The 14,536-nt window shown below is 44.3% G+C and overlaps 1 protein-coding gene across 1 annotated transcript in view; it reads right to left on the reverse strand.

Moving 5' to 3' along the window:
- The window catches only part of SORCS3 (sortilin related VPS10 domain containing receptor 3), a gene marked incomplete at its 5' end in the record, with an annotated part of 527,180 nt that overhangs the window by 361,744 nt on the left and 150,900 nt on the right, over positions 1 to 14,536 (reverse strand). The window contains one exon of the mRNA XM_006756437.2: positions 7,758 to 7,825. Within this exon, the coding sequence (XP_006756500.2) occupies positions 7,758 to 7,825 (68 nt within the window). The remainder of the gene's footprint in view (positions 1 to 7,757; positions 7,826 to 14,536) is intronic.

Genomic DNA, 14,536 nt, shown 5'->3' on the forward strand with positions numbered 1-14,536 from the left:
AATGGAGTGTGTAAAACTCTACTCTCCTATAAACTTGGAAATAGATAGGCTCTGTGTGAAATAAAAAAATTTTTTTTTTTCTTGGCTTCAAACCACACTCCAAAGGCTCACCTAGCATAGTTTTACACACATGGACGTCTGGCAGGAAAATAAATTAAGGCTTACCTTAGAGGGTAGGAAAATGCATCCATTTATAAGTGTTATTTTAGAAGGACTGTCTAATCCTTATTGACTTATTAACTTCATTAGGAGGCTAATGAATCTACTGCTGCGCAAATGAGAGGGAGCTCAGGCTGTGGAAAGGGGTAGGCAGGATTTCAAACCCCTTCTCCACATGGTGGGGTAATTTATGATTGTGATAAAATGGCACTGCATTTGGCAGAAAGAGAAGACAACATAAAATAATCAACAGAAATGATCCCCACAAGAGTGTTATATTCTCTCATCCACTGGGCAAAAATCAAAATAGATACATGTCTGGGGCCTCCCTAGTGGAAGAAAAAGACTAAGTCATAAAAGAACTCCCTTTCCCATAATAAAGAGGAAAGCATCAGATCTGTAATCCAGATCTGCTTCTCCAGCATCCTATGTCTCTTTTCTCCAGCAAAGGAAGCTGTCTGAGAGCTCCATATTTGGGGCAAATTCCTTTCTCGTTCTATTTTGTAGAACAAAGACTTTCATAGATTGAGTGATGTTCCCTATCTTTCATGAATTTAAATTAAGTAGTTTGGATAGGTATTCTGGCTAACACCTGCTACGGACCACCATCCATCAGTGAGCAGCACCTTGCCAGATCGTCCATGTTGTTGACACTGATTTTTAGGGGGGTTGGCTGTGCTCAGGAGTGGAGCTGTTATCCATTGGACACCATAAATCCTAATGCACAAGCTTCCTGTTTGAGTTCCCGAGTTGGTAGAGTCTGTGGATTTGGAGTCGAAAGAGACTTGAGAGAACATTTCATCTAATGTTTGTTTTGTTTGTTTGTTTCATGAGAAAACAGAAGAATGGCAGGAGTAAGCCTATTCATTAGAAACTGAGATGGGCTTAGAACCCAAGCTTCCTCTGCTCTGTGGTTCCCAATCCCACCTGAAGATAAGAATCCACCAGGGAGCTTTTAAGACTATACATCCTAACACCCAACCTTAAACATCTAGATTTTAAACACATTCCACAAGTAAGTCTTAGGATATGCCAAGTTTCAGAACCATGCATGACCCCACCCTGCCTTTCATGTTAATTACTTGAGAGGTAACAAAACTCTTCAATGGTCTTAGATCCTCTAATAGTTGCATTAAAAATAAAATCACCAGTAACGAAGGAGTTAACTCAGCAGTATATTAGAGTTAAATTTAAATCAGATTGTGCTTACCATCCTGTAGCCAAAATCATCATTATCTTCATTTGGTGTAGGAAAACCAAGAGATATATTCCCTGTTGCCAAGCACAGATAGTGTCTCAAGGAAAAGCCTCTAGTACTCCCTCCATAGAAATGCATCATTTCCAGGCATTATGTGCTTCAGATTCTAGATGTGTTCTTCACCCGCCCTCCTAAAGGTATCAGCACTGTTGTGATCCACAGTCTGGTGGAAGCTGCTGGGCTAGGAGGATATGGGCCTATGACAAATGCTAATTATTAAGCGATAACTACATTGCAGGCATTTTGCATTCCATGCACCATCTCACTGAATCCTTGAGAAGCTTCCATAAGAGAGGTCTCATTGTCATCTCCTTATATGGATAAATACATGAGGCGTGGACAAGCTAAAACCTTGCTCAAGGTGGGACAGCTCGCAAGCAGTAGACCTGAGATTCGCACCCAGACTATTTAATCCGGAACCCACTGCTTTCACCACAACACATACTCTGTTCTATCTGTTACCAGGTGTTTCTGAGACCTGTGGAAACTACTAACATGCGAGACAGCATTTCCTTTTAGGAGTTTCCCATCCTAGTTGGAAAAGATGTTTTATATTAAACAGCAAAGCAAAGTGTGCACATTGATCCATCCTCTATTCATTCCTAAAATTGCTTTGCATCCTTTGTAGAATGAGGTGTGGTGATAATAATAATAATAATATAAGCATTTCCACAGTAGGGTCACTCATCACAGAATGCACTGCATATGTATTCTTGCACATGTCTGATGTGGTTTCCTATGCACATTAATCTTATCTGTCAGCCAAACTAAACCTACCTTGAGGATAGTAATCAGGACATGCTTATTCTGCATCCCCAGCAGAGAGCGCAGGGCTGCTTACATATGGATGCTCGATTAATATCTGTTCAATTGAATGCTCGCTGACCCATTCAGGAATCTGCGCCAGATTTATTACCACTGAAAGCAAATAGAAGGCCCCCACTCTAGAGGGAGGATTTCACAGCCTGTACCAGCCCAGCCTTCAGAACCTCACATATGAAGAGACTAACGAATAGGATGGAAAGCTTTTAATTAACAGCCTAGTAAAAAAAATGTCATTCCAATCTGCTGTTTTGTTTCTATTAATTCACTCAGATTCAGCAGCAATTCCACCAAGGAATTGGGGTGAGCATCTGGAGAGGGAGGGAAGCACATAAATAAATCATGAGTGTCATTAAAATTTGTAAACTAATAACTTCTGGGAAGTCTTAGCAATTATTATCAGGGTTTTCTTGGCAAACAAAAAATTAATAAATCCAAAAGGTCTCCAATTCCTATTTAGAAAAAAACAAACCAGCATCCCCAGAAAGGTCACTGACAGAACAATTAGGGGAGGAAATAAATGATCCAGACAACAGCTTGCAAAGCAGATGAAAAGTCACAGGACTCCCCAGTGGCAGGAGGATGAGACAACTCAATACAGAGAAAGCGACAGGGCAAGGCGGGGCTGGGCTGGGATTGGTTTGGGGCTATTGGAACGTCCACTCAGTTGTCCAAGCCTTTATTTAGTGTTGCCCAAGAGATAGGCTTTGTAGATCTGGAAATCAGAAAGGCACATGTCCTCTGCTCTTGAGAAGTTCCCAGGCTAGGAACAAATCACTACACATTGTAGGGATGTGCCATTAGCAGCGAGCAGAGGAGGGTCAGGGAAAGTGTCTAGGACAGTGGTTCTCAACCTTCCTAATTCCTGCGACCCTTTAATACAGTTCCTCATGTTGTGGTGACCCCCAATTTCATTGTTACAAATTGAACATAATTAAAGCATAGTGATTAATCACAAAAACAATATGTAATTATATGTGTTTTCCGATGGTCTTAGGCGACCCCTGTGAAAGGGTCCTTCGACCCCCCCCCCAAAGGGGTCGAAACCCACAGGTTGAGAACCGCTGGTCTAGGAGGATGTGCCTGCGAAGTGGTACACTCCATACATACCCTGACCAGGAGCCCCTTGTTCTGCAGGCCCTGAGGCCAGGCATACAGAGGAATGGCCAATCCTGGTTGCTTATCAAAGAGAAAAATGTCTTCCATGCTACTAGGCTGGAAGTGAAAGAAATGGAGAGAAGGAAAAAGAAGAACAGAGGTGAAATAGGAATAGAGGTAGACCATCTATTGCAAAAGATTCCTGTTCCTCTTATGCCTCCACAGCTGCAAATGCATTTAGCTCCAGGAGGATCCCTAATGCAATAGGAAATCCACAGGAAAACTCCCGCTCATAAACTGCCTACCCTGGGACCTTTGCTAGAGAGTAGCACTTGGGATGGGCAGATGGAATAGGGACAATTGCTTGCTAGCTCATCGCTCTCCAGGAATTAGTTCCTTAAACAATTTATTTTGAGGAAGAGTAATGTGCTTATCAGTCCAAGTGTCAGTGGGTAAGACATATAGAACTGAGTCCCAGAAGCGATTTGCCAGTCAGAAACATAAATCCCAACTGTGATTTATGTTCAAAACTAAAGACTCAGAAACCTCAGGCAGTGGAATAATTGGCCTTATCATAGTTCCTACTTCCAGAGATAAGTGACATTCTTGCTCCCAAATCGAGGACCGTGAATGTCAACAAATAAGGCAGAGGTGTACACCTGTGTGTGCAGAGGAGCATGAAGATGGTACCAAAGCATACGCCACATGCTGTTTTCACAGAAATGAGGGAGAACATGGCCCTGCCTTTGAGTCCATGATGCCTGCACACCAGGTAATATTGGCCTGTTTTCAGTGGGAATGGAGAAGACGAGAAGTAAAGGGTTATCTATATCCAGCTCCAGAATTTCCATTTAAGAGGACACGTGATAATATGTAGAGTCCAAGATCAGGAAGCCCCTATTCTCAGACTTATGACCTCAGCCTTGCCCGCCTCCACCCACTGATTAGCTGTATGACATGAGCCAAGTCATTTAATCTCTGAACTGCTCAATGTTTTCATCTGTAAAATGGGGCCAGTGGTAAACCAACTCTTAAGTTTTATTGTAAAGGACAAAACAAGATAGCTTCAAGTTTGTTGCAAAGGAACAAACTAGAAGAAACTAGCATAGAGAAGCTGGTCAATTACAGGTGGATTACATGATGATGACTAATTCGCCTGAGTATGTCCCATGCATAGCACTGCATGCCAGGGACTTTCCTAGGATTAATCACAGTTTGTGTCATTGAAATATCATAACCACTCTATGAGGTAGATGCTTGTGTTATCCTCATTGTTACAGATAAGAAAATGGAGGCACAGAGAGGTGAAGAAACTTATTCAAGGTCACTCTGTGGCTAAGTGGAAAAGCGTGAACTTGAACCCAGGCCGTCAAACCCAAAGTGAAGTAAGGAGCCTTCACTTACATACTTTGCTGAGAAGGAAACTGATGGATGCTGAGCCTCCTGACCATGACTCACCACTCCTCCTCGAGTCAGGCTTACTTTAAATCCAATAGAGCTGGGGCCCAATATCATCCTTGACTGATGGGCAGCCCCCAGTCTTGACACACTATGGGCTGAAGGTAAAAGCCTTGTTCTTTTTAAAAAGTCAGTCCCTAACCTCACAAATTCTCTAAGCTTGAAATCCTATATGGAAAATGTTATTTGACTAAGAGATGCCAACAGATGGTTGTGCTAATGGCCAAGCCATCCTTCTGTTGGTGGAGAAAAAAATTTGAATCTCATATAATAGCACCAAGGAGTTCCGGAAAGAGGGTCACAGGGCACAAGATACTGCTACATTCGCCGAGTGCTTTTAAACAGTCTTGTCTATTTAGAGGTAGATGATCTCTGAATTATTAATCCAATGAGGCAAATAATTATATCACACTGTAACCTGCCAGGGAGTGTCATCTTATCATGGCAGCTACTGCTCCAGGCTTCTCTGTTAGACAGAAGATAGAAGAATCACCAAATTCAATTTCAGCTTGGTTAAGCACGCTGGGCCAAATCATGCATCCGAATGGGTGCATGTTTTATTTAGTTTCTTTCCTCTGCACACTGTGCTACTGAGGAAGATCATAGTGCTCTAGGCTCTAACTAAAATGCATCATCTCCCGTATACAAAAGAGAGTGGGAGACACTCTCTTTAGGAGCTGAGCAGGGAAGACAGTAAAAAATAGAAGAGGCCCGGCTGGGTTGGCTCAGTGGTTGAGCATCGACCTAAGAACCAGGAGGTTCGATTCTCAGTCGGGGCACATGCCCAGGTTGTAGGCTCGATCCCCAGTATGGGGCATGCAGGAAGCAGCCGATGGATGATTCTCTCTCATAGCTGATGTTTCTATCTCTCTCTCCCGCTCCCTTCCTCTCTGAAATATATATATATATATTTAAGTTAGAAGAGGCCCCAGCAAGGTAAAACTCCCACAAAGTTGAGGAGCAGTTTCTTTCCTCAATCATACACTATGCAGGTTCCTAAGCTGGGCTTTATCAGACCCATGAACCTTCTGAAACACAATACAGTAGTCCGGGCCAGGTGCGCAGTTGGTTAGAGCACTGTGCTGATACACCAAGGTTGCAGGTTCAATCCTCAGTCAGGGAACATACAAGAATCAACCAATGAATGCATAAATAAGGGGAACAACAAGTAGATGTCTCTCTCTCCCTTCCTCTCTCTCTCTAAAGTCAATCAATACTTTTTAAAAAAAAAAGCATATTCTTAGCCCAGCCAGCGTGGCTCAGTGGTTGAGCATTGACCTGTGAACCAGGAGGCCACTGGTTCAATTCCTGGCCAGGGCACAAGCCAGGGTTTCAGGCTCTATCCCTGATGGGGGGCGGGTGGGGGAGAGAGGCAGCTGATCGATGATGTTTCTTTTTCATCAATGTTTCTATTCCTCTCCCTTCCTCTTTCTCTAAATAAATCAATAAAAAATATTTTTAAGTACATTCTTATATAGCATTTAATCACAGGGAAAGCCCACAATATCCAGCAGCTTTTCAAATCCCTAACAGGTCCCACCACGTGGGGCTTGCTTTGTTATTTGCACTAAGCAGACAGTACGGGAGTTAGGCTTCAGGGGTCAGCACAGTGTCACTGCCATTGGACCTGCTAGGAAGGTGTCTGAGCCTCTAATCCTCTGGGAGTCCCGCATGAGTGGAAAGAGGCATGCTTTCATATATTACAAGCCCCTGGTTACTTATACCTCTGCCAATTTTCAATGAGCAGCAAAATTAGGTTTTGGACATTTTATGCAAATGGAGGTAGGCCTCAATCAATAGGAGCAATTAACCCTTAAATATTTAATAGATGTTGTGACTGCTCCCCTTCCCTGGGAGAGGGGCCCTGGCTAGCCCTCTGCAAACAAACAAGTCACCTGAGGCAGCAGCAAGGTGGGCAGACACTCATGGCCCAGACGCCTCAGCTGCAGGCCCCAGGAAACCCTCAGGACAGGGCTCTGGGATGAAGACACAGGCAAGTGAAGGGCCTTTTGTGACAGCATCCTCCCCAGTATTGACAAAGGACAAAAGACACGGGACACATACACGGCCTCTTGAGTCCCATGGTAGAATAAGTATGGACGTGAAATGCGGACTCCCGGTGGCTGATGAAACTTGCTGCCGTCCTGTGTGGCAGGCAGTGTGGCTGTGAGCAGAGCATGCGTGGAGGAGGTCTGTGGAAGGCTAAGTGTGCAGGCGTCCCCGATCCAGAGAAACTCCTAGGTTCACGGCTGTGCTACCCCGCCCACATCCACCTTCTTCCTGTCCTGGTGCCTCAGCATCCCATCGGGGCTGATTTACCCACCACCCACTATGGGCACCGAGCCTAGGGCACAAATGCTTTCGTCCTTTTAACGTCAAAACAAAAAAAAATGCAATTTTAGGCTGAAAAAATGTTTTAACGCATTTGTCATACCAATGTACCCATAAGATATATCTTTTAATATTATTGTCTAGAGGAAGGATCCCACAAAGGCTAGGGACCGTGAAAGTCCCTGCACAGCCCTGATTCCCACACGGGTGTATTCTCATAAGTGCAGGCTTCTCAAAACAACAGCGCCTCACAGACGCCAAGGACTGACAACAGTCGCACCAGGACAAGCATCCCTCCTACAGCAGACCCCTTCCCCACGGTCTCTCCTTGTCAGGCACGCTCCCCCGCCTCTCCACCCGCACCTGTGTTCACCTGGAAGCGCGACACACTGCAGAACACAGAAGCAACAGCCCTGCCCAGGAGAACATGTGACCGGCCCCGAAAGAAATAAGCAGAGTGCTAAGGCAATCCACAGGTGCGCGCCATTGGTGCCTCGGGGACACTAAAGAGGGCTTCAGGGGGAGGACCCCCTCCCTTCTGCTCCTTCCAAACAGGCTTCCCAGCCCCTCAGCTGGCATTTCTCACGTGAGCTCAGCCAAGTGGCCCCTTAAGATCCTCTAAGCCACTTACCTCCAAAGTGAACTCTCAGTCACGCTCCCCAGGTTGAAGTCATAAAGCTTCGTCAGGATAAGTATGACCTGCGAGGGGGGTGAGGAGGAGGGCAGAGAGGAAAAAAGGGGGAGAAAAGGGAAGCTTATGTTAGTTTGTATAACAATATGCACTGCATCTCATATCACCCAGAGGAAGGCTTAGTAGCATCCCTTTAGTTGACGGGTTATTATAGGATCAAACAAGGGGGAAACATGTTCATTTAATGCATCCCCAGGAGCTGGTAACATTTATTTTAATCCTGAAGATGCTTTGCACTTGAAAGAAAAACATGCCAACAGGAATGCACTGGGAATTGACAGTTGTTTCTCCACAGCTGTCCTTCAAGGTCAGGCACAGCTGGCTGGCTCCGCTCACTGGCGTGGCCACCCCGGGGATCAGAGGATGGGCTGCTTTTGATCTGAAGATGACTCTGATTTGCAGTCTAGGGCTAAAAAGCTAGAAGGAACTGGGCCCCGTTCTGCCTACAGGGGGTCAAAGAGATTTTGTGTTTCCATCACTAGGACCATAAATATTTCTATGGCAGGCAGGTCCAGTCCCCAATAGTCCCTGATGCCACCTGCCACCTACCATGCAGCATCGGTCCCCACCATGGAGTGCGCAGGTCATTGGACTCCACTGGACTCCAGGACACTTTCCTGACTCCAGTTGAAATCACAAGGCCCGTGCTGAAATGGTCTTGGCTGGTGGGTCTGGTCCTAGGCCAGTGACGGCGAACCTTTTGAGCTCGGCGTGTCAGCATTTTGAAAAACCCTAACTTAACTCTGGTGCCGTGTCACATATAGAAATTTGTTGATATTTGCAACCATGGTAAAACAAAGACTTATATTTTTGATATTTATTTTATATATTTAAATGCCATTTAACAAAGAAAAATCAACCAAAAAAATGAGTTCGCGTGTCACCTCTGACACGCGTGTCATAGGTTCGCCACCACTGTGACCTTTAAACTTCCCCAGCTGGAGCCTTGGATATAAGACATCTACCTGCCTTCCCCTCATGAACCTGGACAGTGGCTTAGGCACAACTCCATACCTACAAAAATGCTAAGCGCTTGCACCTGAATCGATTTTAATCAAAACGCAGGTGCCTAATATACTGTGTCTGCCTGCACGCGTCATAATCCAGTTACACATAATTGTGTTTATCTAAATTTAATGCACAACTCATTTCACTTTTCTCAGCTCCAGCCCATTCCACAATTTAACTTCCTCCAGTTCATTTGCACAGCAGCCATTAAACACTTTCTGAGATAATGAATTTCTGCTACCAAGATGGGGCCTTCCCATTCTAGGTATCCGTTTACGATTAAAGAAAAATAATCAGCCATTATATTGAACATGTTTATGGCATTTAACCGACAACAAAACACTCACTTTGATATTTACTCCCATCCCGCACCCCATGGGGTCAGTCAGCTCCATTTCCATTTCTTTTATGTAAACTGAGAAAAAAATTAGAGGCAAGGATGTGACCCATTACAGGTCACAGAGAGTCCATGGCAAAGTTGGTTTAGGACATTCAACTTTTCTGCAGGGCCGTTACTAGAGGGCTCATAGGTCTCCTCTCTGACCGAGTCCTGTGCTGGGAAGTGGTGGGTTGGCAAGAAACAGCCAAGCCAAGAGAGACATCATTGGCACGGCTCTTTGTAGAACAGTAGACTCTGCTAAGCCACCTGTCCTATTAGCAGAGCGCAACAGCAAGGAGTGTGAATCCCATGCACAGAGCTGCTCTCCACAGTCACTCCGTGGTCCCGGCCTCTCCCATTCACAATGAGTTTCCTCATTTGTTAAAATCAGGGGCTACTGAAGGCAAGGGACTTATCCACACCCTTCCCAACCAGATGCTTAACAATGTGCCAAATAAGTCCTGTCTTGTAGAATTAGTATACACACACACTCACACTCACACACACACACACACACACACACACACACACACACACACCAGATCTCTCCCTTTTATTTTTCCTTATTTTTGGTACAAAGTCACTCAGTCAGTATTTAAAAGCACAGGTGGCCCGGTCTGCATGGCTCAGTGCCTAGATATCCCATCAGGCCTACATATCCCATCAGTTACTGTCTCATAAACTTAACAATTTAGAGTAGGATTCGTAATTTGTACTTCTGCCTCCCTAACAGGCAGGCTCAGCATGTCAAAGGTTCCTATAAATAATCACTTTTCGAGTCAATGAAAGATAATGGTGTTTGGGCAGTAGATCATAGTCTTCAGAAAGGGGTGGTATGAATCTAGTCTGCTACCTTCATTTTACAGATGAGGAAACTGAGACACAGAGAGAGAAAGTGACTCAGGTTGAAGTCCCAATAATGTGTGACCTTGACCAAGTGCCCAGGACACTATTCCCACATCATGGGATCCGCTGGCCCCACTCCTGGCAAGTTTGACTTGAGGGGTCTGCGTAGTGTCCAGAAATCTTCCTGTGGCAACTGGAGGACCACTCTTTGAGAAATACTCCAGCACATCCTGATTCCTGTCCCAAGTCTGTGCCTCAGTGACACCAGCCTCCCACCTTGCTGAGATCCTGATCTAGAAAAGCACCCCTTCCTCTACAATGAGTTTAGCCTAACAAAGAGGGCAGACGGATGTATGAGGATGTCTCAGCAAAGTCACTGCAGCACTGCCCAGAGGAAAGGTCCCAACACCGAGAAGGGGTGGCTAGAAGTTTCCTTACCTTGGGAGCCAGCATAGAAGGACAATAATGAAGCTATGAAGAGTTGATAATGTAATCCTTAGCCTTTACACCAGTGGTTCTCAACCTTCCTAATGCCGCGATCCTTTAATACAGTTCCTCATGTTGTGGTGACCCCCAATTTCATTGTTACAAATTGAACATAATTAAAGCATAGTGATTAATCACAAAAACAATATGTAATTATATATGTGTTTTCCGATGGTCTTAGGTGACCCCTGTGAAAGGGTTGTTCGACCCCAAAGGGGTCGCGACCCACAGGTTGAGAACCGCTGCTTTAGACATTCTATGTCAAGCAAACAAAAGAAAGCTTGCCCCCCTCTGGCTTCTCTCACCACTCAGGAAGGAATTACCAGGGAGGAAAGCTAAAAGCACAAGCAGTAAGCCCACCTAAGAAGCCCCAGGCTGCTGGGAAGGTAGTCAGAATAGAAAGAGAAAATGGGAGTGTGCCTCGGGAATCACCAGTGGCTGGGTGTGGTGAGGAAGGGTGGAGGGCTCATACAAAACCTGACTTGGTTCTCATCCAATAGAGGTTCCCAGAGGAGAGTGAACACTCAAATTCAAAGAAGCAGCAGGGAGAAAGCATTAATTGAACCCCTACTATGTGCTAAATACTATGCTGGATGCTTCTCCATCCTCACAAATTTGTGAGACTGAGCAGATGTTATATAATATCCCCATTTTACAGATGAAGAAACTGAGTCCTGAGAGCTAAGCAAATTGCCCCAATGGTACCAACTAGAAGAAAACAGAGCCAACATTCCCACCCAGGGCTGTAGGACTCCACCACGCCTGTTGTACTCTAAATGCAATGCTTCTCCATTCAGCAAATGTTTATGTGGGCTTTTTGTGCACAAGGCAATGAACAGAAATACAGGGAGAAGAAATACATACCCTTGCCCTCCAGGAGTTTATCACTCATTCATGGATTCCACAAATAGTTATGGAGTACTCTTATGTGAATTCGAAATCAGGGAGAGAACCAGGACTCAAAGCCCAGGGGTGAAGATAATTTTTGATTTTTTGGTTCTTGGAGGAAAAAAATAGAAAACAGAGATGTGTAATAAAAGAACTAGACAAATTGTTAGGAGACCCAGGTTTGTGAAATAAACTGTCAAATAAGTAACTTTTTTACCTAACTGGCTACAATCCTGGAGAGATTTTAGACAGCAAGATAAATGAAAATAAATTAGAATAACTCATAAGTAAATAGCACTTCTCTCTCTTAATATAAGCCATGTACATACAGACACACACACACACACACAAGGACAGGGTAGTAGAAAAGTCCCTAGCTATATATGTGAGTGTATATATAAATATAGCTGGAAAAGCTAGTATATGGTTATGATAATATATATATGTATATATTTATACACATAACCTTAAATTACCATTTGACATCTTCTCTGGAAAAACAAACACTGTTCACACGTATCTTATAGCCTTTAACACAGTGGGTTAAAGAGACTTCATATGTCTACCTTGTCTGTTAGATTGTGATCTTTTTTAGGTGAGAAATCAGGTCTCTGCACCCCCAATACCTAGCACAACACCTGACACATGGCAGGTCCTATACAAGGTCCACTGAGTGAAGTATAAACATGTGTCAATAAAAGAAGAGATGAGATGATAAACGTATGAGAGATGTACAGATAATGTGTTATAACAGTTGAGAAGAGGAAGCAATTAAATTGAGAAAATGTGACCAGCAAATTCTTTATGAAGGAGAGAGTATATGATCTGGGACTTGGAGCAAGGTAAGAATTTCCATATACAAAAATGGAAGCAACCTCCTTTCCTTTCTCTATCTATCTATCTATCTATCTATCTATCTATCTATCTTTTCCTCTTTTCCTTCCTTATTCCTTTCTGCCCTGGGAAAGAAAGGAAAAAGAACAATGGAATCTTGCAGAATGGATGGAGAAAGCCCAACGTGTGGTCCAGCAACTAATAAAAAGTTATATAAGAATAAAGAGAGTGGTGACAACGAGGGACTATATTATAATAAGAGATTTGCTATGTATATATAGTACACACATTATGTATAATAAATAATATATATTAAGGGACTAGTATAAGAAGATAACAGAAAAGGGCATGGCTAGCCTCTTACAAAATCAGTTGGTACTGTCTGTGTTGACCACCACCTCCAACTGTCTTGTCCCCAGACACCTAGTATCTCCTGCTGTCCCCAGATCTCAGGCCAGCCTTCTGCTAACTGCCTGATCTTTATACAGACAGTGCCAGTAGCTAATGTCTTTATATCTCACTTCCCCCTCTCTCTTTCATTTATCTATTCCTGCCTTACTCCCAGCACAGCATAAGATTCTAGTGATAAAGGAGCAAAGGAGAAATGGTTCCTGTCCTCATGACATGTGTAGTGTTCCTGAACCTGCTGCCTTCCAGGATTCCCTACATTTGAACTAAGGTGTCCAAGTCCCCGGCAGGGTTAGGGTGAGTGATATTTGGGGGTAAAGGAGCTTTCTACATTCTTTCCTGAGAGGAGGTACCCACACTCAGAACTGCAAAGACGGTTCAGTCCCTATTCCACCCAAGAATGCTTCTAATTCTCCCCGCATCTCTAATCACTTCCCATCGGATCCATCTGTGAGCCTTCTGGATGGGCCCCTTGTGGCAGCCCGGGGGAAAGAGAGCACTTGCTGAGAGGGGGTTGCACTCTAAACTCCGTCTTACCACATCTACTGTGTGAGCCTGAGCAGCCTACATTGTCAGAGCTGCTCCAACTTCCTAATCTGGATAATGATACACCTTCCCCTGCCAACCTCACAGAGCTGTTGATTCAAATCAAATAAAGGAAGTTGACCTGCTTTATGAGCTGTACTGTGCAAATATGAGTTATTAGTATGATAATTATTCTTCAGGAGACAAGGGTTCCCTGTAATCCTCGTTTCGTGAGAGGAAAAGAGTCTAGAGTTGTGAAGCTCTGTCTAAAAAGTACTCATCATGGCCAATCGGTGTGGTTCAGGGGTTGAGCATTGAGTTATGAGCCAGGAGGTCACAGTTCGATTCCCAGTCAGGGCACATGCCTGGGTTGCAGGCTCGATCCCCGGTAGGGGGCGTGCAGGAGGCAACCCATCAATGATGCTCATCATTGATGTTTATCTCTCTCTCCCCCTCTCCCTGCCTCTCTGAAAGCAATAAAAATATGTTTAAATAAATAGTAGACTCCATGGCAACACAGGAGGCTGCATATCAGACAGCGGTGTTCACTGGCTCCTGCACTCAGCTTCTGAGGGAAGGCAGGAGGCCTGGGGGTATTCCATCCTCTGACAGGATAATGCATAATCTTCAAATTCATAAATCACCAGAACGCTCTCACCCATGAGCACATTCAGTGAAGTGAGGACCTTTAATGCCCATAAAATTTTACTCTGAAGAAAAACTACTTTAGTTCATTAAACCTCCATGAAATCTTGGTGCCTTTGAATCCACGGGTTTCTTTGCATGTCCCCCTCCAATTTCCCCTCACCTCCTACCACCTTATTCCTGCCCCCACCTGACAGTTCTTTCTGTCCAGGCAATTGGAGCAGGGACCACAGCTTTCTTTACCAGAAGTAGTTCACAACCATAAGGATGCTAAGACATACTCCTCAAGGATTGCCTACAAGAGTGTATTGTTCAGTCTCAATAGAGTCTGAATTACAGGGTCCTCTCCCCCCTCCAGAGCAATCCCTCAGGAAACAGAAATCCAATGCTTGTAGTGAACAACCCAAATGATCCCCAGTATAAGACTGTCGGCACCAACTGGGTATCCAGAACTGTGCTGGGTGTGTGCCAAATTCAGAATAACAAAGGGTGCTCCCTGCTCACCGTGAGCTTACAATCTAGTTGAGAGGACAAGGAGATAGTGTCAGAGATACCTGCTTTGTCATATATCATGCACAGAATTTCATAAATCTGTTGTCCCTTCCTAGGTTTTTTAAAGGGCATATCATCAACTCTGGGTCAAGATAAAACCTCAGTATCTCCCTTAATTTCTCCCTTATTCCACCCATAACACCACCAA

The sequence above is a fragment of the Myotis davidii genome, unplaced genomic scaffold, assembly GCF_000327345.1.
Source record: "Myotis davidii unplaced genomic scaffold, ASM32734v1 scaffold332, whole genome shotgun sequence".
Lineage (NCBI taxonomy): Eukaryota > Metazoa > Chordata > Mammalia > Chiroptera > Vespertilionidae > Myotis > Myotis davidii.